We start from the raw sequence: 22,793 nt of genomic DNA, 5'->3' as shown, positions 1-22,793 counted from the left end.
GGGCAACAGTAGTTGCCAACCCCAAACAAAATGGCAAAAGAGAAATGAAAACTAAACTGTAGCACTGCAGAGGAAAAGCAGCACCTGCTGCTATGGGTAGCTACTAGAGTTTCTACTGATAGAAGGGTGTATTTCACCAGAGAAGCTGGTTGTTTCCTTTTTTTGTTTTGTTTCACTCAGCTTGGATAATTAAACTAGATCTGTCAGTTTCACTTTCTGGTTCTCATGTCCTAAGACCTTGCTTTGGGGTCTGGAGTGGTGCATTGGGCTTCACAACAACACAGAGGAAAGTTTCAGCCCTAGAACTGTCTATGTGGTGCCCCACCTGCTGTGTAAGTGCTAAGGATGATAACTGTTTGCAGTGTTGTAGCCATGGCAGTCCTAGGATATTAAAGAGACAAGGTGGGTGAGGTAATATCTTTTATTGGATCAATTTCTGTTGGCGAGAGCTTGTCTCTCAAGATATTACCTCACCCACCGTGTCTCTCTAAGGATGATAATTGGCCATGTCCTACAAGGCCAGCCAGCTTTTGAAGAATCGTTCCTGATTCCCATCCCCATTCTATGTTTTATTCCTTGCAGACAGATTCCCTTTCATTTTCAGACTTGGATCCCTCCATGATAATTGTGGGGAATGGTGTGTGTGTGTGTGTGTGTGTGTGTGCAGTAAATGCTGCTGGAGTTCTTTTCAAGCTGTCTGTAAAATAAAGATTCATAAATCAATGTACTGGGGAGACAGCTGTTACTGGGACTGGAGCCCTGGCATCGAGCCTGCCAAACACGATGCTCCTGACAAAAGTAGTAACGTTACTAATTTAAGTCCACAAAGTTTCTGTCACTGTAAATAACACTTTGCACTTCCACAGCACCTTTCCCTTCCTTCTGTGCTGCAGGGCTGACACCAAGAGCCACACACCAGTGTAGAATTTTCAACACAAGGCAGGGTATTGAGTTAATCCTGAGTGATGCCATATTCTGGTGGAGAATGTGCTCTACCGGGGGTCTGCAGCTGAACAGCGCAGCCCTGAAAGTTGGGAGCGCTGGCCAGGGTGTGGGGCACGGCTAGGGGATAACATATCCAGTGTTTGAATGCTGGGAATTGTAATCTTGTTTTAGGATAGGACACGCATACAGGCAAATAAGACTAATCTGTTTTCCCCAAGCCAACTACCTGAAAAGCACTAATTGAACATTAATGCGTTATTTATCTTTTCAAAGATATATATAGGGTTGGCAGGATTAGATTATCAGTAAATGTCAATTTCGCCAAACACATACAAATCAATGAAAAAAAAATATCCATTGATAATAATCAAAATTTACAGATGGATAAAGTGAATGAAAATGCTGCCTGAGAACTTAAGTTTAATTTAAAAATATTTACTTTGTACATTTTGACATGTGATGCGGACAATTTGTGTTTTAACGGTTGTAAAGTTTTAACTTTGTATATCTCAGTGTCTTCTGTCAATAAATAATGATTGTTTGACCCTTCAGACTTCCTGCAGCTGTGAAAATGTAAATAGATCCAAATAAAATAGCCTAAAACCATAATTTTGTGTAACTGTGGAAATTTAAATGGATAAAAATAGAGAACAGGCTTAAAAATAAACATTGATATTCTCCATCAAAATTATGAAAAAAATACAAATTGAATTCTGCCCTGCCTGGGTATTTAGCATCAGTGCAGTATTACAAGCAGTAGTTCCTGCCATCTGTGACTTACAACGACAGTACAGAAATAAATAAACGACTGTGTTACGTTTACTTTCAATTGTGTGTTTCTGGCAGGAAACCCTCGTGTGTGTGCCAGTCACTGCGGTAAATGGCTTTCTAGTGTTCAGAAATAAGTGCATTCTAGGATTATATTTGCAGCCCAGCTGTAGAGAAGCTATAGACTCAATAAATCAACTCTGGAAATCAGGCAGCGCATCACTGTAGTCAGCATTGTGCTTAGTCTGGTATCAGTCTACGGAGGCCTTTAAATAAAGCCTCCCGCTCCCGCCCATTGTCCTGTGACCCAGAGCCAAGGCAAGGCCCCCGCTGGAACGCTGAGCTGCTGTCAAGCCAAGGGAGGGTCGTCCTCCCCAACGCGCATGCGCCCTTAGTCGCACTTCTTCCTCCTTGTCGGCAGGGGGAGCGCTCTCCCGTTGTGACGCTCTAGCCGCTCTCTGTGGTTTCCCGTTAGCCCGCCGCTCTAGGCTTTCCAGGCTCCTCTCGGCGGCGCTGCTAGCGCCTGGAAGCGGGACTAGTGCACTAAAAGAAAACTACACGTCCCAACAAGCAGCGCGTTGCGACGGTGGCTGGGAAGGGTCAAGCCACCCCCTCGCCCTTCCCCGATTCTGGCCGTGTCGGCCCCTGCCCCGAGAAACCGCGGACGCCCCTTGTCCTGGCTGACAGCGATCCTCGGCCTGGCGCCATGGAGGAGCCGGGGGCTCCCGTCACCGCCGCCGCCTCGCCCCTGGCGCTGGTGCCCCTACAGGCCGACGGGGCCGCCGTGGCTGTGCTGCGGGAAGCGGCCCAGGAGCCCCCCAAGCGCCGTAAGAGGATCCTGGACGAGGAGAGCTACATCGAGGTGATCGGGCGGGGGCGGGGTAGGTTGGGGAGGGAGGCCGGGGCTGTCTGTGGGGGAGGCAAAGGGGGGGCTGTCTGAGGGGGAGGCCGGGGCTGTCTGGGGGTGGGGTGGGGAGGGAGGCCGGGACTGTCTGGGAGGAGGAGGGGGGTTTGGGGAGGGGGCCGGGACTGTCTGGGGGGGTTGGGGAGGGAGGCCGGGGCTGTCTGAGGGTAGGTAGGCTGTGGGGGGGAAGTGGTCGATCGCTGCAGATGGGGTCCGAGGATCAGTGTGAGTTGGGTCCTACCTCCTTTTCCTTGCTAGGCAGCCCCAGCTTGTGCCATTCATGGGGGAGGGGGCTGACATAGCGAGTGATATCTCCCCTGCCCCCCCCACCCCGATCGGGTCCCCCACTGTGGCTCAAACCTCCGGTCCAGGGAGCCACGCTTTGTGCCTCTCTCCAAAAGGGGCCCTGACCACTCAGCATTGCCCAGAACATTGTTAGAACAAGGGGGAAAGTGGTTTCAGACACCTCAGCCACCCCAACCCGTCTGTGCCAACGTGGGTGGCTATACAGCCCCACTGTTCTGTGTTTAAAACTGTTATCAACCCTGCTTCTGGGTGGAGAACCCATCCGACCAGCTGGGGAAAACACTGACCACACAGGGAAGGGGGAAACTGACGGTGTACAAGGTGCTGCCTAATACACAGTAAACAAAGAGGAAAAATGAAGGGGAATATTTTTTCCCCCAATCTCTTTTTAATTATAAAAAGAATGAGGAGTCTGGTGGCACCTTAAAGACTAACATATTTATTTGGGGTTTTTTATCCACTAAAGCTTATGCCCAAATAAATCTGTTAATCTTTAAGGTGCCACCGGACTAGGATGACCAGACAGCAAATTTGAAAATCGGGACAGTGGGTGGGGAGTAATAGGAGCCTATATAAGAAAAAGACCCAAAAATTGGGACTGTCCCTATAAAATCGGGACATCTGGTCACCCTACACCGGACTCCTAGTTGTTTTTGTGGATACAGACTAACACAGCTACCCCTCTGATACTTTTTAATTATAGTGGCCATAATTCTTTGTTTCCTGTCCAAGATTGCAGTGTAACGTTACTGTGCAAGTGCACTGCTCTGCAGTTGCTGGGTTTTGCTCCAGAGCTGGCTGCGTTTCAGCACTGTATAATGTGATACCTATACAGTATATGTTTATAAATGTTTTTCGCAGAGTATTTTGGGATCCTTCAAAATTACAGGTGCTATATGTAACAACATTTTGCGAAAGGGCAGAAAAATCTGCCAGAGGGGGCCAAATGGGTCAGGTTGGATTGTTAACAGTATCTGGACCTTTTCATCTTGGGTTGTTACACTACTAGCCAGGGCCAGATAAGATGCAACAAAGGGTAGGTGTGGATGCAGATTGGCATACAGGCAGTAGCTTTAGTTTAGCTAGTACAGCAGTGGAGATGTGGCGGCAGGGACCCTGGCTCGGGCTAGCAAGGCAAGCGCATACCTGAGGTTCTGGGTGGGCTTGCCCAGCCAGGGCCAAACTCCGTGTCACTGTATCTTTACTGCTATTTTTAGCCGTGCTAGCTAGATGAAAGCTAGTGTGTATGTCTACCCAAGTTGTGATCATGACTTCGATTGCAGCAGAGACATACCCAGCAGAGACATACACTCTGATAGATCCTTAGTGGCCTATTTTAAATGAGTTGGGTTCCATCCATTTCCTAGTGAACAGACGTCTGCTTCACAATGCCACCCTCATGTTTAACGCTAATTGGCACCCTTAAGCGGTCTCAGCAAAGATGCCAAGGATTGAAGGGTGATGGTGATTAATCTCTCTCACTCTTAGAGCTGATCCATCTAGGCCAGAGATTCCCCAACTGTGCACCCCACCACGCGTGTACGATGAGGTTATCAGGGGTGTGTGAGGAATAGATGGGGCTGCACTGTAGGGAGTCAGGAGGGGCTCTGTCCGGTAGGGGAGGCGGAGAGAGGTCTGTGTGGGTGGTCTCAGATGCTGGGACCAGACTCCCTGCCTGTCTCACATGCCAACTGCTTCAGCTATCACCTGGCAGATACCCTCCTCTGCTGGGGAGGCCAGCGGGGAGCTGAAGGCTGCACCTCGTAAGTATTGACTCTTGCTGGACAGAGCCACTTCCTGACTGTGGTCCCAGGACACAGTGCCCGTCCACTTCCCTTTCTGGACAGAGCTTGCCCAGGGGAAACGGACAGGGGCGTGTTGAAGGGCTGGGGTCAGAAGGGACAGGACTAAAGGAATGCAGCCTTCTGCTCCACTCCTGACCCTGCCTCCTCAGTGCAGCCCATTTGCTTCTCCTGTGGGTGGGAGTGAGACAGGGAGGGAGCCAGGTCCTGGGAGCCAAGACCGCCCAACTGCTGCAAGGTGAGTATGGGCCCCCATGGATGTTGGGTCCCCTGGTCCCCCTTAGAAAGAGGGGGGCATGCATGGAACATGAATCTCCGCAGGGGGACTCAGCAAATAAAGTTTGGGAACCACTGCTCTAGATCATAGTCGGGCCTGCTGCTGGGGCAGTGTCGGGGAAGCCAGCACTGGTATTGTTTGTGCATCTGTGGTACCTCTTGTGGATAAATAGGACTTCAGTATTAGTCATGCATTGCAGTCAATCAAGGCCTTTCATGGAACCCTAAATCCTTATCCCCTTCCAAGAAAGCTTCCCCAAACTGATCTTGTTTTTTCTTGCTTGCCAGGTATGCTTAGAATCGTTTGTTCTCTTTTTTTTAACTATAGAGTTTGGAGAAAATTATTCAGAGGGATTTCTTTCCTGATGTTGAGAAGTTACGTGCTCAGAAGGAGTACTTGGAGGCTGAAGAAAGTGGCGACTTAGAGAAAATGAGACAAATCGCTATCAAATTTGGCTCCTCGTTGGGGAAATGGTCCAGGGAGTCACCTGCACCATGTAAGGGCTGGCGCTTCAGTGGCTGATTTCATGGTCAGGCTATTAGTGTGGCTGTGTGTCATAAGTAAAAGATATGAAGCGCTACTGTCTTTTTCTCACTTTTATGGACTGTTTTATGCTAGCAAGGTACATTGTTGTGGTGTTGAGTGACTGGGAACCCAACTTATTTAAGGCACAGAATCTAACCTTGTAGCTGCCTTCTGATCTAATTATGGAAAAGTAGTGATTGCACGGGAGTTACCAGCCTGGATGACACAATGGTGTATTGACAGTGGCTGGTATCAGCTGCTATAGAGGAAGGGTACAAGAAACCATGCAGAGGGGTGGTTATAAAATAAACGGCCCATTGGAAAACTTCTTAACTCCCATTTGTTAGAGGTCACCTTATGCTCTGAAACGTGAGGTGTTACGTCTCTTTGGAAACTCTCGGCTGTCTCTTTCATCCTTACTATTATAACTCCAGATAGTCTTGCTATGTCAAGCCCTCTTCTGAATCCTGCTATGAAGCTTTATTTAATACAATGGGGTATCCTCTTAATTAACACACTCTAGTGGAAATAGATGACCTGATTATCAGAGATTCATGTCGTAGGCCTCCACTGTACTGGTTGATACCGGCTTCTATATCAGGAATTGCTTTTAAAAATAACCCTAGTACAAGCTTTAAAACGTTTTAAAAGCATTTTAAGGTAAGAACTTGTTTAGCATCAGTAAGCGCTCAAGGAAGCAGCACGCAATGAACCGAGGGATGTGCAGTCGCAAAGTATGCCAGCAAACACCAAGTCACACTGTAAGCTGCTGTGAAGATGCTCGTAGGCAACAAATATGTGCTGGTCAGAATAAATGTGCAACTTGTTTATTTATTTTAGATCCATTGCACAAAATCTGTTTGTGTCCCAGTCATTTCAATTAAGTGAGGATGCCATTTACAGGGCTTGTGGGGGGGGTGGGTGTCTCCTTTTGGGTTAATTTCCCTCCCTCCTTCAGCCTGGTTTTAGGTGCTATTTCCCATGTCGGCCTGTAACTCTCATGCTGGGTAATTCACAGGCTTCCCCACAGTAAAACTCATCCCCTGGTTGACTTCTTGCTATGGAGTTGGGGTGTTTGCTCACAAAGGGGCAGCTGCTGCACTAGTGGGGAACTTGCCACTTTGTGGTGGAGGACATGTACCATTGAATGGGTTCCCTCCCCGTGGTATTGGTGTTGCCGTTTGCGACTGGCAGTCCCTGGCATTGCCCTGAGTGAGGGCTGGCATGAAACCCAAATCATTGCCTGCTTTTATTTGTCATTGTTTCAGATAAAATAAAGAATGCTTAGAATGTAGTCTCTTTCTCTCCCCCCCCCCCCCCCACTGAAATCAATGGGAATCTTGCCATTGGTGCCCAGCAGCAGTAGGACCAATTATCTAGTTGAGCAGAAACTTCATCAGTGGTTGGAACCGATTTACACAGAAATCGTTTTAAACTCTTCCCTAACTCTAGTTAAAGAATTCCTCCCTCTTAGTCACAATCTTTAGGTCACCTAAGACTAATGAGAGCTGGCAGACAGGTCCCCTGAAGAGGCTGCAGCTTCTTGCTTATCCACTAGGGGTAACATGATGACGTTCTGCTCCCCAGTTTTGTGTAACATGCTGGGATTTATTTCTCTGGTGCAGATGTTACTCCAGCCACATTTGAAACACCCGAAGTGCACCCAGGCACCTCTTCCTTGTTGAACAAACCCAAGATCGGGCTCAAAGCTGCGGAGGAAGGTAGGGAAGGGGCTATCCTCTTTATTTGGGTTCTCCAGCAGGAGGGGAAATACTGCTGTGCATGTTATCGGGTGTTAACCTTCCACTAAAGTGGCCCCGTCTAATATCTGCTCTAAGTGAAACTCCATCACAGGTTGGGTGGGATGTGGGTCTGCATGGATCAGTAACCGTCTCTGATGTAAGAGCTTCATTGCTTCCCAAGAAAAGGGTTTCTGCCTGTGGGCAAGATGGTAAGAGCACAGCTATTCATGTACAGGACAGTATGAACACGGACATGTCATCTGGCAGCAAACTACGTCTGAATTGTCCTTTAACGTGAATAAACGAATGATCCTAAAGGGGATGGGTGTTGAAAAGTGTCACTGATCCTTCAGTAAGTCAAGTCAATGCTACTACTACTCTGTACTTCATATGTACTTTTATTTTAGATACAGATTCCTCACCAATGCTCAAGTTAAGAGTGGACCAGTGGGGGAAAATACCTGCATGGGGGATTAATAACCAGGCAATGCTCATTACAGAAAGGGGAGTGTGAGCCCCTTCCTCAGACTTATTCCCTCATCTCTCTAGGAGAAGTGGAGAAAGAACAGAGTAAGGATGCTCTTCCCAGCCTGGACAGCTTCTTAATAAAACACACCAGTGAAGATAATGCTTCATTTGAGCAGATCATGGAAGTGGCCAAAGAGAAGGAAAAGGCCAGGCATTCTTGGCTGTACGAAGCAGAAGAGGAGTTTGCCCAGGTGGGGAAATGGCTCCTGAAAGCTGAGCTTTTCTAACATAGTACTGTGGACATGGGCTGGCTTCTGTTTAACCAGATGAGGGAGAAAGATGATTTCTGGTTTCTCCCCTTGCCTTTGACAGGGAGAGGAGAGAGTATTAAGTTCCCTTCTATTGTTGAGTTCCACTTGAACCCATTGTGATTGTTCCTTGTCTCTAGAGATGTGACTGTTGAATTATTCAGACTGATGCGTCAAGGACACAACACTGACTGCTTGCTTTTGAGTTGTGTGTGCATGAGGCAGTGAGATCTAGCTAGTGAGCTAGCAACTCCGGAGTTTAATCCTGGCTCTGCCCCAATTTGCTGTAGTATTTGACAATTCACTAAACCCCTTTGTGCTCCTGTTTTTCCTATCTATAGCCTGGGGAGAATATTGACGTACATCAGGGGTGTTGAGGATATATGTTATACAGACCTTTGAAAATGTGAAGCACTGTCTAAGTGCAAGTGTCAGAATTCTTGGCAACATCCCTTAGCGAGTTGTTGAACTGCTCTTCGTATTCATCTGTCAATGCCTTATTCTTTGGCAGACAGATTCCGGTTCTTTTTCAAGTATTGGCATTCAGAATCCTCTGTGTTGCTGATATGAAATGTTAAATATGACAGAAAACACTGAAAAAGTGTCTTGTCTAGTTACTAAAGTTTTATGGGACTTGGGGATGGGGAAGCTGTTACTGGGAGCTCTGCTGTCAGTATTTCTAGAGGACCGCTCAACGTTTAATCTCAAAGAGCTTTGTGTAATTTAAGTTTACAAAGATTCTATAATGTGCACTTTTTTGTAGCCCCATATACATCCTGTCCACTCAAAATATCTGATACCAAAGTTAAAAGGTCGACACCAGAGTAGCATTCTCAAAACACAGTGATTGAGTCAGCCTAGGGTACAGAAGAGCGATACAGAAATGCAAGAAGCCATTCCAGGGCTAATATTTGTACCTCTTCCTTTAAACTTTATATCTTACTTTATAGCAGTTGTATCTGGTCTCTTCAAATGAATCCAATCTCTGAACTGCTCTCCTCTGAAAGACAGAAGAAGTAAGAGATGAAAAGCAGAGCAACAAGGAGATGAATTATCAAGCTGATTTTCAGTCTGAAATGAGAATCTGAAATTCAGGCTTTGTTTTAAATTTGATTCCAGCGGCGACTTGAGAATCTGGCGCTTCCCTCAGCAGAGCAGCAGGCACTAGAGAGCGGGAAAGCTGGCGTGGAGACCTGGGAGTACAAGGCTCAGAATTCCCTGATGTATTACCCAGCAGGTAAAGCAAACTGTCCCCTTCAGAGGCATCAGCAGATTTGGAAACATGCAGTAGTTCAGGTGGGCGGATGCCACACAGCACCTGCATTTCAGCTTTGCTTTCCCCAACACTTGTTTGGGTGTCTGATTTGCTGTCACTGTGGTAAGATTGCACTTTGCAGCTTTTCCTTCTGCAAGGCTGGGATCTGCTCAGTTTCATTCTTTCCCACGTCATTTCTGCGTCGTTTCGCCCCGGCTGCCATTTGTCATCCTGTCGCTCATTCCCCACATTGCAGTGGGTGTTTGTTTTCAGGAGTCAGAGCTCCTTCCTATTGGGTTTGCCTTGTTAATGAGCACTTTCAGTTCCCCTCTTTCCTCCTACCGTCCTACTCAGGTCTGTATACGTGGGGTTTGCTGGTCCCTTGGCTGCTGTCTAAAAGGCAATGGGACCCTTTAACAAACCCAGACTGGGCCTAGATGCCTTTTTCGGCTATGAATGCATGGTAAATAGCCTTCATGTGAAATGTGGGAACTCTTGTGTGTTTCCTGCTTTTCTAACGTAGCCTTGATTTGTCCTTGTTTTTCAGGCGGTAGGTTAGACTAACTGCATTAGTGTGAACTTTATTTTAAATGCGTGGAAATGGCAAAATATAATTGCATCTGTACATTGCGTCTTGCAGAACTGTGTACTGACCACTGAGATTGTGTGTTTGTTTGGGGCTTTAGGCCAGCCTGCCCGTTAGTGGGCCCTCAGCCCTTTCCTTGATGGCTTGGCTTGCCATTCCAGGTGTGCCCGATGAGGATGATGTGTTTAAGAAGCCTCGAGAAGTTGTCCATAGAAACACCCGCTTTCTGAGAGATCCATTCAGCCAAGCTGTGAGCAAATCCCAGCTCCAGCAGGCAGCAGCCCTCAATGCCCAGGTTGGTTTACAGACAGGACACGCTTGTGACCGAAATACCCTTAATTGGGAGAGGTGCATGAGCTATGAGAACTGAACGTGGTGAATGCGCCTAATTGATGCCAACTTTTCTGTTCTAGTACAAACAGGGCAAAGTAGGGCCAGATGGGAAGGAGCTGATCCCCCAGGAGTCTCCAAAAGTGAATGGATATGGATTTGTGGCCACCCCCTCTCCTGCCCCTGGTAAGAAGAGACTTTTTTGCTCTGATGTAAAAGCAAAGTAGTTTGCAATGCTGACCTGTTCCACTGACCTTTTGATGTACACTCCACCCTAGGAGTCAATGCTTCTTTAATCAGGCAGCTTTGACTTCCATTCTATATGTCTGCTGAGCCAATGGGTCTCTGGGGTAGAGAATATGCCAACTTAGTGTTCTGTTAAATCTCAGTCCAAAGACAGAAACGATGCTGGGCTCGGGAGGCTCTGAGAGCTGTATGCTGCTTCGCTGGACTCGGGCTGAATGGACTAGATCGTCTTAGGAAAGGCTTATGGGAACTCTGAGGGGAGCACGGCACTTGTAACTTTCTGGTGGTGATTGTCCTCTAGTGCCTATATCCAAGGATCTCAAAGCATTTCACAGACATTTACTGCCCCCCCCCCGCCCCCCCGCGAGCAGCTCTATTCTATATAGATTTTTTTTTTATACAGTACTCATCACTGAAGTAGCTGAGTGCCTTCCAGTAGCGCATTAAGCACATCTGTCACGTGTTGTTTATTCTGTCGTCCTCTTCCCAGAGGGAGAAGTGTGTGGGGGAGTGTCATGTTTTGGGAGGGCTTTTTGTCTTGTCTTTTTTTTTTTTTTTTCTTCTTCCATTTTTAATGGTTAAATAAATATACTGGTTGCTACGTGCTTATATTGGAGCAGGCACGTCAAAGGAATGCGCCTTGCACTTGAAGTGGAAAGTGGGGAGGTTTGTGATAGTCCTCGGCTCTGGAGGGAATTCATTCCACAGTCTTGGGCCACCCCTGGAGAAGGCTCCGTCTCCTGCACCGACAAGCTTTACCCGTGTCGTGCAGAGTTCCCTTGTGCCAGAGCAGCGAAGCTGTCCACCACGGGCTTTGGCCTGGAGCTTTAGATGGGCTTTTAGATCAGCTGGACCCAGGCAATGGTGCGCTTTGAAGATATGGTCTGAGACCTTGAACTTGATTGACTATTCTATGGGAAGCCAGTGTAGAGAGCGGAGGACAGGTGCGATGTGCTTGCAGCAACCTGTGCTGCTGAGGAGATGTGCTGCAGTGTTTTGTCCTAGCTGGAGTTTCGGTTTCATGCCCAGGTATATCACGTTGCTGTAGTCCTGCCGAGCAGTGATGAAGACATGAATAACTGAGGGTGGGTCTTCGTCTGCCAGGATGGTACAGAGTGTCCTAACCAACTAGAGATGATAGAAAGCCTTACTCGCAGCTGTTGCTATGTGAGAGTTCAGAGTCAGTGAGGAATCCAAGAGTCCTCCTAGATTGTGGACTGACGTGACCAATTTTGCATCAATCAAAGGAGATTGCACCGTGGCTGCAAACTCCGCAAAATCCCTTTCTCTGCCCACCAGCATCACCTGTGTTTTGTTCAGGTTCTGCCAGCTGTTCTTCGTTCATGAGCTGATCTCAGCCAAGCACTGGGCCATCGTGGTGCTAGTGATGTGGACATGTGATGTGAAGGATAGGAAGAGCTGTGTGTCTTCTGCATGTTAGTGGCACTTGAGTCCATGTCGATTGAGCAGTTCACCTAGTGGCTGCATGTAGATATTGAGAAGGCCTGGAGAGAGAATTGATCTTTGTAGAACCCACAAGTGAGGGGTCTAATAGTGGAGGTGCAGTTTCCCTTCACTACTCTTTGGGTGCATTCCGCCAGGAAGGACTGAGACCATTTTAGCACATTACCTTGCACTCCTGCCACCCTTCTCAGGTGAGATCATAGCATCTCATGGTCAACGGTGTTGAAGACTGCAGAGATGTTCAGGAGGATGAGAGTGGAGTCTCTCTGCCCTCTAGCCACCGACAGCAGGAGAGCATCCAGCAGAGCCACTAAAGCAGTTTCGGTTTTGTATCCTGGCGTGAATACAGATTGTGCCGGGTCTAGAACGTCGACCTCCGTTAGATGAGCTAGTAGTTGGTCTCTGGCTAGCTTCTTTGTAGACTTGCTCAGGAACGGGAGGTTGGACACGGGCTGAAAGATGACTAGGACTGAAGGATCCAGGATGAGTTTCTTCAGTGTTGGTAGGACTGCTTTGTATGTGAAGGAGGAAGGGCAGATTCTGTCTCTGGATGAAGCTCTGGCTGTTTTGGTCAGGAGCGGCACTGTTGTGAAAGAGGGTCACGAACAAGCCTGCAGCAGTGTGGGTCAGATTCACAAGTCTTGTGTTGGGACTCCTTTAGGGTGTCCACAACCTCTTGGTGAGTGAATGCCCTGAACTCTGGGAATGCAGGTGGGCTGATGGGGGCAGGCGGAGTGGATCCATGCTGGTTGAGAAGCCTTCCTGAATGTGTGGGATCTTTTCAGCAAAGTAAGAGAGTTCTTTAGAGCACTTGGTGCCCGGCTCTAATGCAGGTTGTAGGTGGATTAATGATGTGGTTTGCCATCTGGATAGCTCCTTAGGAGAGATTTGGCAGCCTCAGTGGAGGCTGATAGGAAGTTCTCTAGGCAGGTAATACAGCCTCTGCCCAGGCTTTGAGGAATTCATTGTTTCATTCTGTCTGAATCAGCCTTTGTTTTCTGCCATCGGTGCTTGAGTTTGGGCCCGTCTCTTTTCATCCAGTGCAGGGTGTCAGAAAACCAAGGAAATCTGTGAGAGTGACGGGGAGGAAGGGACTGTTTGGAGCCAGTGTGTCAGTGGCTGAGGCCAGTTCAGAATGGTAATGATTCACCATCTCATCCAAAGGGCAGCCCCTGTACTAGGATAGATCCAGTTACAACACGCTGGGGTTTTGTGCCATTCTGATCCAAACAGAGTCTCTGTGATCCATAGTGCATTGCAAGCTCCTGTTCGTTTTGCAATCCATTATCGCCACTCCCAGTCTCCCTCAGCCCTACCGCTTTCTCTCCCTCCCTTCGAATAGATCTGTATCGTGGATTCTGTATAATGACCTCTCTGGTACTTAATCAGAATCTAATGGGCTCTGTTTTTACTGCGTGCTAACTGATCTTATGCTGACCTTCCTGCAACCATTTGTTTTTCATCATTCGTACTGAAGACTGGGGATCCTTGCGTCCTTTCCAGCACCTGGCAAAGCCTGCAGCTGGCATGTTCAGTGTAGATCCTTTCCATGGTGTAAATCTTCTCTAAAACAGAAATCAGCTCGGTGGAAGATCCTATTGTTTATCCTGACAAGCCAGCTACCAGATCAGGCTCTGGGAAATTGTCCTGCAGCTCTAGCTATTGTTAAAGGGATGGTGTCTCTTTCCTATAGTGAGTGTGATTGTCTCTGGAGTAATGGCTTTTCCACTGGGTGACCAGTGATTTATGCTGTTTCATAACCAGCTTCTGTTTACTGTTGTGGGGAGAAGACCGCCCCGGTGTTAGGGCAGAGGGCATACGTTCTGCGTGTTGCAGTCTCTACAAATGTCTTGCATTCCAGACTGACTCTTCTTAACTTGTTGCTAGGTGTCAATGACTCTCCTCTTATGACGTGGGGTGAGATCGAGAGCACCCCATTACGAGTAGATGGGTCAGAAACGCCGTATGTGGACAGGACACCTGGACCGGCCTTTAAGGTATTCCATGTCAGAATACATCACTCAGATTTATTGGGGGGATGGACTGGGGTGGCGGGGTAGGGGAGGAGTCACTAATAGATTAACATTGATTATTATAAGAGTTATGACTTGGCTGTGGTACTGGCTCTCTAGGTCCTATGGGTAGAGTTTAGCTGGATAAAATGCCTGGCCATGAGCCACCTAGTGCTCATGGTCCATCCCAGGCATCCTGAGGTTGGGGGTCGAATATTCTGGGGTTCTCCAGGAGTCTGGAGAAGAGGAGGGTGTCTCATTTTTGTGATTTGATCTATAAGTAGATAGGGAGCCTTAAATCAAACTTCCACTGCTGGGTGGCTTCCTTCCAGCTTCGTCCTGCTGGCCCATCACCACCAGCTGAGACATTTGAGTCCAGTGAGGTTTGGGGAGGTGATGTGGCTCTACTAGTTGCATCTCACCTTAGATGCAGGACGTCTCCCATTCCCTACCTGGAGACAGTGAGGATCTTCGGGTGTGATTCCTGAGGTAGCAGCAGTGGAACTTTTCTGTCTCGGTTTTGTCAGACCTGGGCAGTGCAGTTGGTTGGTTTTCCCGGAACTTAGCAATGATTGGGGCTTGGATGAGAGCTAAGGTAAAACAGAGGTGATACATTTTGTTCAGGGGAGATAGCTGGAGGAAATGCCAGAGTTCAGCTCAGCCAAGGAGGCAGTTACTGTTTTACCACTTTTGTTACACAGATTTTCAGCTTGGAGATCCTGCTGTATCTTCAACTGCCTCTGGCTGTCCAGATAGCAGCAAAGCCAGGAGTGGGTTCTCTTCCCCTCCCATCCTTAATGTAGATCCTTACGGGTTGGACTCCAGCTATGAATGTGACTGGTTAGCAGCCTGGAGACTTACCTGGTTTGGTGTATTTACAGATCCTGGAGCCTGGGCGCAGAGAGCGGTTAGGACTCAAGATGGCCAATGAGGCGGCTGCTAAAAACCGAGCAAAGAAACAGGAAGCATTAAGAAGAGTCACGGAAAACTTGGCCAAGTGAGATTTCTCCATAGTAAACTGTCCCTGGCAGTGGGGGAGAATAGCAAGTGCTGTCTAGTAAGAGAGTTAAACCAGCATGCATAGAGGAAAGGCATTTGGGTTAGGAGAAGGAGTACAAGGATCAGGAGAAGGAGGGGCTTTGAGAAGCAAGAATGGATACACTCTAGCTGGGAAGAGACTTTATATGTGAATAAGCCCAGTTTCTAGGAGAAGGCTGTTGGCAGTATGGTGGAGAGGCATGTACTTTGGGAACTTTCCTCCCAGGCCAAACTGCCCTTGCTCCAGGAGGGTAAGTGCCCCAACTGATCACAAAAGGCAGAGAAGTTCCAGGCCTTGATTGTTCGTGGTGGGGACGGAGAGGACTCAATGGACCCAAAGAAAAGGCCAGGGAGCATTGCTCGCATATGGGGCGCTCCTGCTATTAATCAGAGAGAGTGACAGCGGGGCTGAGGTTTAACCACACAAGTGAGGGGGGAAGAGTTCAGGCATTGCTGCCAGAAGAGCAGAATGGCCAGGTTCTGTCCTGAGCTGTGCTCTGAATGATTCAAGTGATGCAGGAGTGGAAGGAGAAGGGAGTGTGCGAGTCAGAGTTTGCAGGGCCTGGCAGGTGCTGTGTCTATTCAGTGCTCTGTGTACCCTGCTACACAGCATCGCTTTTTATTTAAAAAGCCCTTTTGCTTTTTTAAAACTACTCTGCTTCTATTGCAGCCTCACTCCAAAAGGACTGAGTCCAGCTATGTCACCAGCGTTGCAACGACTAGTAAATAGGACTGCGAGCAAATACACTGACAAAGCCCTGCGAGCCAGTTATACCCCTTCTCCAGCACACCCAGGAACCCCTGGATATAAGACCCCAGCAGGAGGGTCTCACACACCCACTAGCACCCCACCTCCTAGGACTGTCTCTGAGACTCCAGTAACACAAGATCCCGCTTCAATCACAGACAACCTGCTGCAGCTCCCTAAAAGACGAAAGGCATCTGATTTCTTCTAACTACCATCTTCACCAGCAGGGGGCTGCATAATTGGCTGTGCAGGGCTGTGTGCAAGCTGAAGGCAGTATACGTTGCCAGGAGCAAGGGGCATTTGCTTAAAGCTGCTAGAATGTGATCGAGCAGTTGCTGGATTTGGGACCATTTCTGCCCTTGAGTAGTGCATAGTTCCCACACTTGACATGCCATTACTAGAACAAGAGTGGAGCAGCCTGCGACATGCGTTTTGGAAGCAGAATATTTACCAGTGTGGTATAATTTCTCTTAGTACCATGTGGACGTGTTACACAGAATCGGTAGGGGACAAGGACGCTTCCAGAAATAGCATAAAAGGGCTTGGACTTTTGGAAAATAGCCAGAAATGTTTGGGATATTTTTTGTAATTCTCCTCGGTTTTTTAAAAAGCTTGACCCTACTGACTGCATTTGAGTGCTTCTCTTTCTGTACAGATGTGTCTATTTATAAAGTGTAGCGAGCCTTTGTATTAAGGCCTGAACCAAGGTGTGAAACTTCCTTGCTTATGACTTTGCATTCCGCTGAAAAATGCTGTTCTGCTGAGTAAAGAAGAGATGTAGGCAAGTCTCCGTATTCTTTCCTCTTCCAATCCCAATTCTGCATAGAAAGCGCCAAAATACCAGAAAGCCTCTCTAACTTTCCATCCATTTAAACTGCACTCTTCAGTGTCCAACAGGCCCCATGGCGAGCATTAGTCCTTTGAGGACGCAGGGGAGCAGCCTTCAGCGCACACATTTTCTATTAGTCTGCCCTCCTCGATAGAGTCCAGAAACGTGGCGAGTATTTTTGCCCTGCAGTGAAGTACAGCAGGAGATAGGGATGTGAGTGCGCATCTGAAATACCCAGCAAGCTGTAGATGTCATAAAGAACTTCGGAAATCTTAGAATCTGAGCAGAAAAAACAAGTCATCAGTGTTTGGTCTGAAGCACACGGGCATTTTACAAAGCTCTGACATTGAATGCAGTCATTTGAGGGAGAGGCCAGCCTGGGACAGTGAGATTTACTATTGCTGTGGCATCACCTTTCAAGTGCTGAGGCCTTGTTTTTTTAGGATATAGAGGGGGTCAAAGTGGAAAGTCAGCAGCCGTTGTAGTTTCTTGTGCACTAGGAAAGTGCTACGCACTGCCTCTGGTTACAAGGAATGCATCCCTGTCTTTTTGTGTGTCTCAAATATAATCATTGCAAATAGAGCTGCCACTGTGACCATCTGATGTGGCTTAGGGAGCCACAACACAGCTCCATATGGTCCTGATTGGTGAGTGATTGGTGGGAAAGGAAGACCTAGAAAGTTCCCTAGCTACACCTCTTCTCATCCCTCCTTCTCCCTGGCTCCTTCAGCAGCCTGGAGGAGGATATGGAGTAGTGGAGACACACCTCCCCCGGTGGCTCACAGCAACCAGGAGGCTGCAGCAAAGGGAAAAGAGGAAACTCCTCCCTTCCAGCAGCTAGAGGGCTGTGGTGCTTCATGGTGATTTGACACCTAGAACCTGACAATCGATAGAGCCTATAACCAGTGCCCATGGAGTGCGGCTCACAGTAATTGCCAGGACTCTCCCCTTCTCCCCAGGCAGGATCTGTGCTGGGGGAGGGGTCGGGGGAGTGAGTCCTGGACCTCACTGCTGTGCCCCTCTCCCAATCACTTTTGTAGCTGCTGAGGGCTAGTAGGAATCTGGTACTTCCCTCTTCCCCCAACCCTGCTTCTAAACTGTAGTAAAGATTTAGCTCCCTCAGGTATTCTAACCAATCGCTATGCTTTTCTCAAAGGTGGCTGAATGTTTGTAATAGCATCCCCTGGGCAGGGATTGGTGTAGAACTGTAGGGAATTATTTACAGTATATGCAAAAACTACTGTTAACTCAAGCAGTAGTTCAGTTTTTATTAGTGTGGTTTCAAAGCTGTCCCAGTGGGAGTGGGCGGTATGGTCCTTTCCTAGTAGGGCAGTGAGCACCATGTCAGTGTGGCTTTTTTGTAAACCTAACTGGGGCTACTTGCAATCTCTCCTTCAGTGGAAAGGGGTCTCAGCAGTTGACCTTTCAGGCGTGGTGCTAACCAGAACCTGATTTGCCCCATGCAATGCCCAGGAAAAAGCTAACATTGTTCCGGATCTCCCTCCCTGCTCAGGTTGCCAAGAACGTTAAGGCTGGTTATTCCTAAATGGTTAATGTAACACTGGAAAGTTTCATAAAATGGGACAGTTCAGTGGGACATGGTCACTTGAAGGTTGGGCAGCTGGTAGAAAAGAATCCAAAGTCGTTTCACACTCTACAGCTGCCCCTGAGTCCCTCCAGCCAATTTATGGCTTTACAATCACATTTCAAAATGCTCCATCTCCTCCGTGAATTAATCCAGTACCTGCCTCTGAGTCTCTCACAAACAACAGGAGACATTGATTAGCTAGACACACTGCTGTCAAATTTACAAAGTTGAAGTGAAGTGAGGCAAATCTAGTGTTACAGGAATCTCAGGTGTTACTTCTAACAGGAGACCCGTTTCCAGGCCGAGTTACGGTTTGTAAGGGGAGGGCATCCCCTTTGCTGCGTTTTTAAACAATAATAGTTCCCTGTTATTAGAATATGACAAATCGAGGGGTCTTAGTCGTGCAGTTTGCCTTTTCCCTATAGGTAAGCATATCAGCACTTGTAATCAATTGCATATCAGCGCTCCATTTACACTGTGACATGGTTTAGCAAAATCCATTTCTTTGCATCACAAAACGGAGAAAAAAAATTGCCAAACCTGCTGTTGTGATGCTGCTGCATTGAATATTTAGTAAATCTTAGTGAGGTGAGAAATTGCCACACCCAGTAACTCCAGCACCACTGCGGCACTGGACTATGAAAGGAAACAATGACCATTTCTTTTCTATGCACATAACAGAACTGGCTTGGAGAGGGCTAGCTGCCACTCTTAATGCCCAGATGTGAAAGGGGCATGAGATGGTGATGAAACATTGCGCAAAAGAAACCTTAACTCACTGCAGCTCTTTCAGCATTCAACAGTACTTCATAGGCCTTATGTCACTGAGGCATACAAATCTATTAGGTGGCTTGGAAAATCTATCTCCTTATTTAACCCTTCAATTCAGCAACATGGTTACCAAGTTAGAAGAAAATTTAATAGAATTGCTATAAAATAATTGCTTGTTATGAATGGACTTTACTTTCTCCTGTTCTGGGCTCTTGTTTTTCAAAACTAACTTCATAGTCTTATTCATTAGTTGCGCTGAAGCCATGCAATCGACTCTTGCAGGTGGCTATTCTTTAGTCATCGCCATTTGTGATCACTGTTCTTTGCATTTCATCTGTAAGGTCATTAACTTCCGCTTGCTCTTCCTTGGGAACGGCATCCTCTGCTTCCGGTACTGCCTCCAGTCTGGGCACTGCTTTAGGCTCAGTTTTGTAATCTGCTCTATCTGGCTTAGATTCCCACACCGGTTCTATTTCCTGTTTGTGCTCTGACTTCAACTTGCCAAGATTCCGAGAACACTCTCCCTCTTTTACAAATGAAGTTGCTGAAGGAACTCTGGATTTTGGAGTCTGCATCCAAATATGATTTAAAATCTCATCTACGTGCAACCTCCGAGCCACGTCCGGCTGCAGCATGCGGTAAATAAGATCTTTGCATTCAACTGTCAAGTTTTTAGACTTGGGAAAGTGCACTCTGTGTTCTTTCTGAATCTTTAGCATTTTTCTAATGTTTGAGTCGTCGTATGGCATTGATCCACAGACCATTATATACAAAATGACACCCAGACTCCATATGTCATAAATCTTAGGCTGATAGGGAATGCCTTGTAACACTTCAGGGGCTGCATACGCAGCAGAACCACAGAAGGTTTTACTGAGAATAACTTTGCCATTTTCATCTCGAGTCAGTCGTCTGGAAAAGCCAAAGTCTGACAGTTTGATATTAAAGTCTTTGTCTAGAAGGAGGTTCTCACATTTCAAGTCCCTGTGAACAATATCCAAATCGTGGCAGTACTTGATGGCAGAAGACAGCTGGCAAAACATGTTGCGAGCTACATCTTCAGCCAAAGCCCCTTTGCTCTTGATGAACTCCAGTAAATCTCCTTTTGTACCCAGCTCCATCACGATGTAGACTTTGCCATCAGATGTCTCAAAAATCTCATAGGTCTTGACCACGGAGCAGTGATTCACTTTTGCTAAAATCTCTATTTCCCTGGGGAGAAATCTTTCCAGGAAGTCACGAGGAGCTTTTTTCCGGTCTATGATCTTTACTGCTACATCAAATTTCAGTCGATCGGAGTAGGCAGATTTCACTTTAGCGTAAGACCCTTCTCCCAAATTTCCCCCCACGATGTAGCCTCTCTTTTTAAGGACTGCAGCATCATCCATGGTGCCAGAGGCAACAAGTGATTCATAAGTTGAAGTTGACTGTGCATCACGTATGACAGAAGCCTGTTGTTATATATTCCATGGTGGCCATCTGAGATGCCCTGCTTCTCTTGAGTTGGATGTTGTAGAATCTTCAGCATTGTTTAATGTATGATGTGGGGCTATGATGTCACAAAGCAGAGCTGCTGTTACTAGGGCTTAGTGACGTTAAATGCCTTTTTTCAGACCTACTGAAAAGCAACTGGAAGCCAAGAACCAAAGCAACATTCCAGCATATCATCCACAAGAGCTGTCACCTTGTTTGTACTGTAACATCATGGTAAAATGATTATTCCATTCACTCTCACAAGAGGAGAAGAGGAATAATTGAAGTTTTTTTTTTTTCCCATTCTTTGGCTATGGAAAGTATTTGATTCCTGTGCTTTGATATTTATATATGCTTCTTAGCCTGCTACTCCATTCTGTATTTTGTTCATAGCTTGGCTAAGAGAATTGATTAGTTTCAATTATAGGATACTTCTTGTTTGTGTGGCTTATGAAAGTAAAATGAATACAAAGGGAGTCTACAGAACAGCATACACACACAACATTAGGGAACAGCTTTCTCTTTTAAATCTGTTTGTCTAGTTTTAGAAATGTTATTCCATGAGATAATATGAACAAGGAAATGCTTATAATATTGCTTCTAAAATACATTCTATTTGCTGTAGCATAAAAACTAATAAGGAAAATCACCTGTTCAGAAAATACTCTAAAACCTCTTCCGAAATAAGTAGAGCACAGCCAGGAGACATTGTAATTATTCAAAGGCTTGAAGCTTTGCGCTTTTCAAATTTAATAAATCAAAACAATCTTTACTCTGCTTACTACCACTGCTTTTAAATGTTGAGTTTTAATAATCTACTCTAATTTACCAATGGCCATTTTTGTTGTTTCTGTTTATTTTTGCATTTTACTCCATTAGGACAGTCCGAACTAGATGCATGAGTTGCACTATCTGGCATTTATGTCAGAGCTCAATAGGATTGTGTTCTGAGTGTCCAGCACCACAGCAGAATGTTTCAATTACAAAAGAAGATTTTCCCCTAGAAGCTAAAGTAAGTGTGTGTGTGTACATCCACACCCTTTTATCTAGGGCTTCCTTTTGGGGGGGATTATTAATTTCACTTTGGGGAGGTTATTTTTAGCAATTTGAGTTTTGTCCAAAAATTGGGGCTCTCTCTTTGTGTGTATTGTAATGAATAATGTCGATTTTATACCTTACTTATTACAGTAATATATTAATGACTGCAGTACTATTTTAAAGTGCACTAGGGAACCCTTAGTGCACACCAGCAGGGTCTACATGGACTAAGTAAGATGCAGCATGTTAGGGTGTTCTAGAGATCACACCATAGAAGTCCATTCTACTGCTCCATGTAGACAAGTCCTTGGGTACAAGTAACCATTTTTGGTGTTTTTGGGGATAAGCACTGCTTTTTGTTGTTTTATATTGGGGGTGTTTTTCAGTTAAAACTAAAAATCAGAAGCCCTATATATGTCTCACACAACATACACACTTATGTGTATATATGGAGGCACTGGTTATGGTTAAAACTTAACTTACAGTTGAGTTTTGCCCTTAAAGCAGGGATTCAACCAGTTTATGTAGGAAGAATATAGCCCCAAAATTACAGCACTTATTCTTTGTGGACAGAATAAGTTTTTTTCTGAGAATTTACAAGTAAATGGTCTGTTTAAGAAATGTTGTACTTTATCAGCTCATTCTTCATCCTGGACGATCTTAACAGAATAACATACTCTTAAAATGTCCATCTCGTTAAAACGTATTGAAACCTCCTGGATAGGCTCCAGTTGAAGAACTGAAGTTGTAATTGAGCTAAGTTATTAATAAGTGTTATGTCTAATTGTCATTATATAGACTGGGCAGCTCACGATGCTCTGAAAAGGAACCACTGCGCTATAAAAGATAATTCAACTAACTACCAGCTGTTCTGTACAGCTAATGTGCATGATACAGTTCTATTGTTTGAAGGAGTCCGTGATAGAGAGAGTAAAATTCCAGTTTCATATCTTGGAAATGTACGTGCAATGTATAATATATGAATGAAATGTGAAAAAAATATTCTGGATAGCTCAAACAAAGTACAAGCCATACTCCCCACTACACTCCAACTGCTTTGGGCTCCTCTGGAGATGCAGAGCAACTGTAAACCCAGTTTAACCTGCCCCATACACACTGGTTGCTTTGCATTGTTCCAGAGTGGCAGAAAGCAGCCAGAGTATACTGGTGAATCTGCCACTAAAGGTTAAGATTATGAATATTATTTAAGGTTAATATTACATATCTTCAGATCACTAGAAATGTCCAAGATGAGTACTTGTTGGTGTCGTGTTCATGTATGAACTGTTAAAATGGATGAATCTCTATGAATTGTTAAAGGCCAGCCCAAACCGTTAGAACATCTAGTCTGGGCTTCTATATATCAGACG

At 46.2% G+C, this 22,793-nt stretch overlaps 2 protein-coding genes across 2 annotated transcripts; one reads left to right on the top strand and one right to left on the bottom strand.

Moving 5' to 3' along the window:
- The first annotated feature begins 2,419 nt into the window (after nt 1-2,419).
- Nucleotides 2,420-16,499, top strand: ESS2 (ess-2 splicing factor homolog). The gene is made up of 10 exons (XM_065417978.1): nt 2,420-2,575; nt 5,330-5,498; nt 7,153-7,248; nt 7,819-7,988; nt 9,165-9,282; nt 10,048-10,181; nt 10,300-10,402; nt 13,814-13,923; nt 14,820-14,935; nt 15,647-16,499. The coding sequence occupies exons 1-10, from the start codon at nt 2,420-2,422 to the stop codon at nt 15,930-15,932; spliced, it is 1,458 nt and encodes a 485-aa protein (XP_065274050.1). The 3' UTR covers nt 15,933-16,499.
- Nucleotides 16,500-19,205: 2,706 nt separating this feature from the next.
- LOC135890481 (testis-specific serine/threonine-protein kinase 2-like) lies at nt 19,206-20,318 on the bottom strand. The gene has a single exon (XM_065417902.1). The coding sequence runs from the start codon at nt 20,298-20,300 to the stop codon at nt 19,206-19,208; it is 1,095 nt and encodes a 364-aa protein (XP_065273974.1). The 5' UTR covers nt 20,301-20,318.
- Between the last annotated feature and the right edge of the window lie 2,475 nt (nt 20,319-22,793).

Source organism: Emys orbicularis, chromosome 16 (genome assembly GCF_028017835.1).
Source record: "Emys orbicularis isolate rEmyOrb1 chromosome 16, rEmyOrb1.hap1, whole genome shotgun sequence".
Classification (NCBI taxonomy): Eukaryota; Metazoa; Chordata; order Testudines; family Emydidae; genus Emys; species Emys orbicularis.
This window is presented reverse-complemented; position numbering and strand designations above follow the sequence as displayed.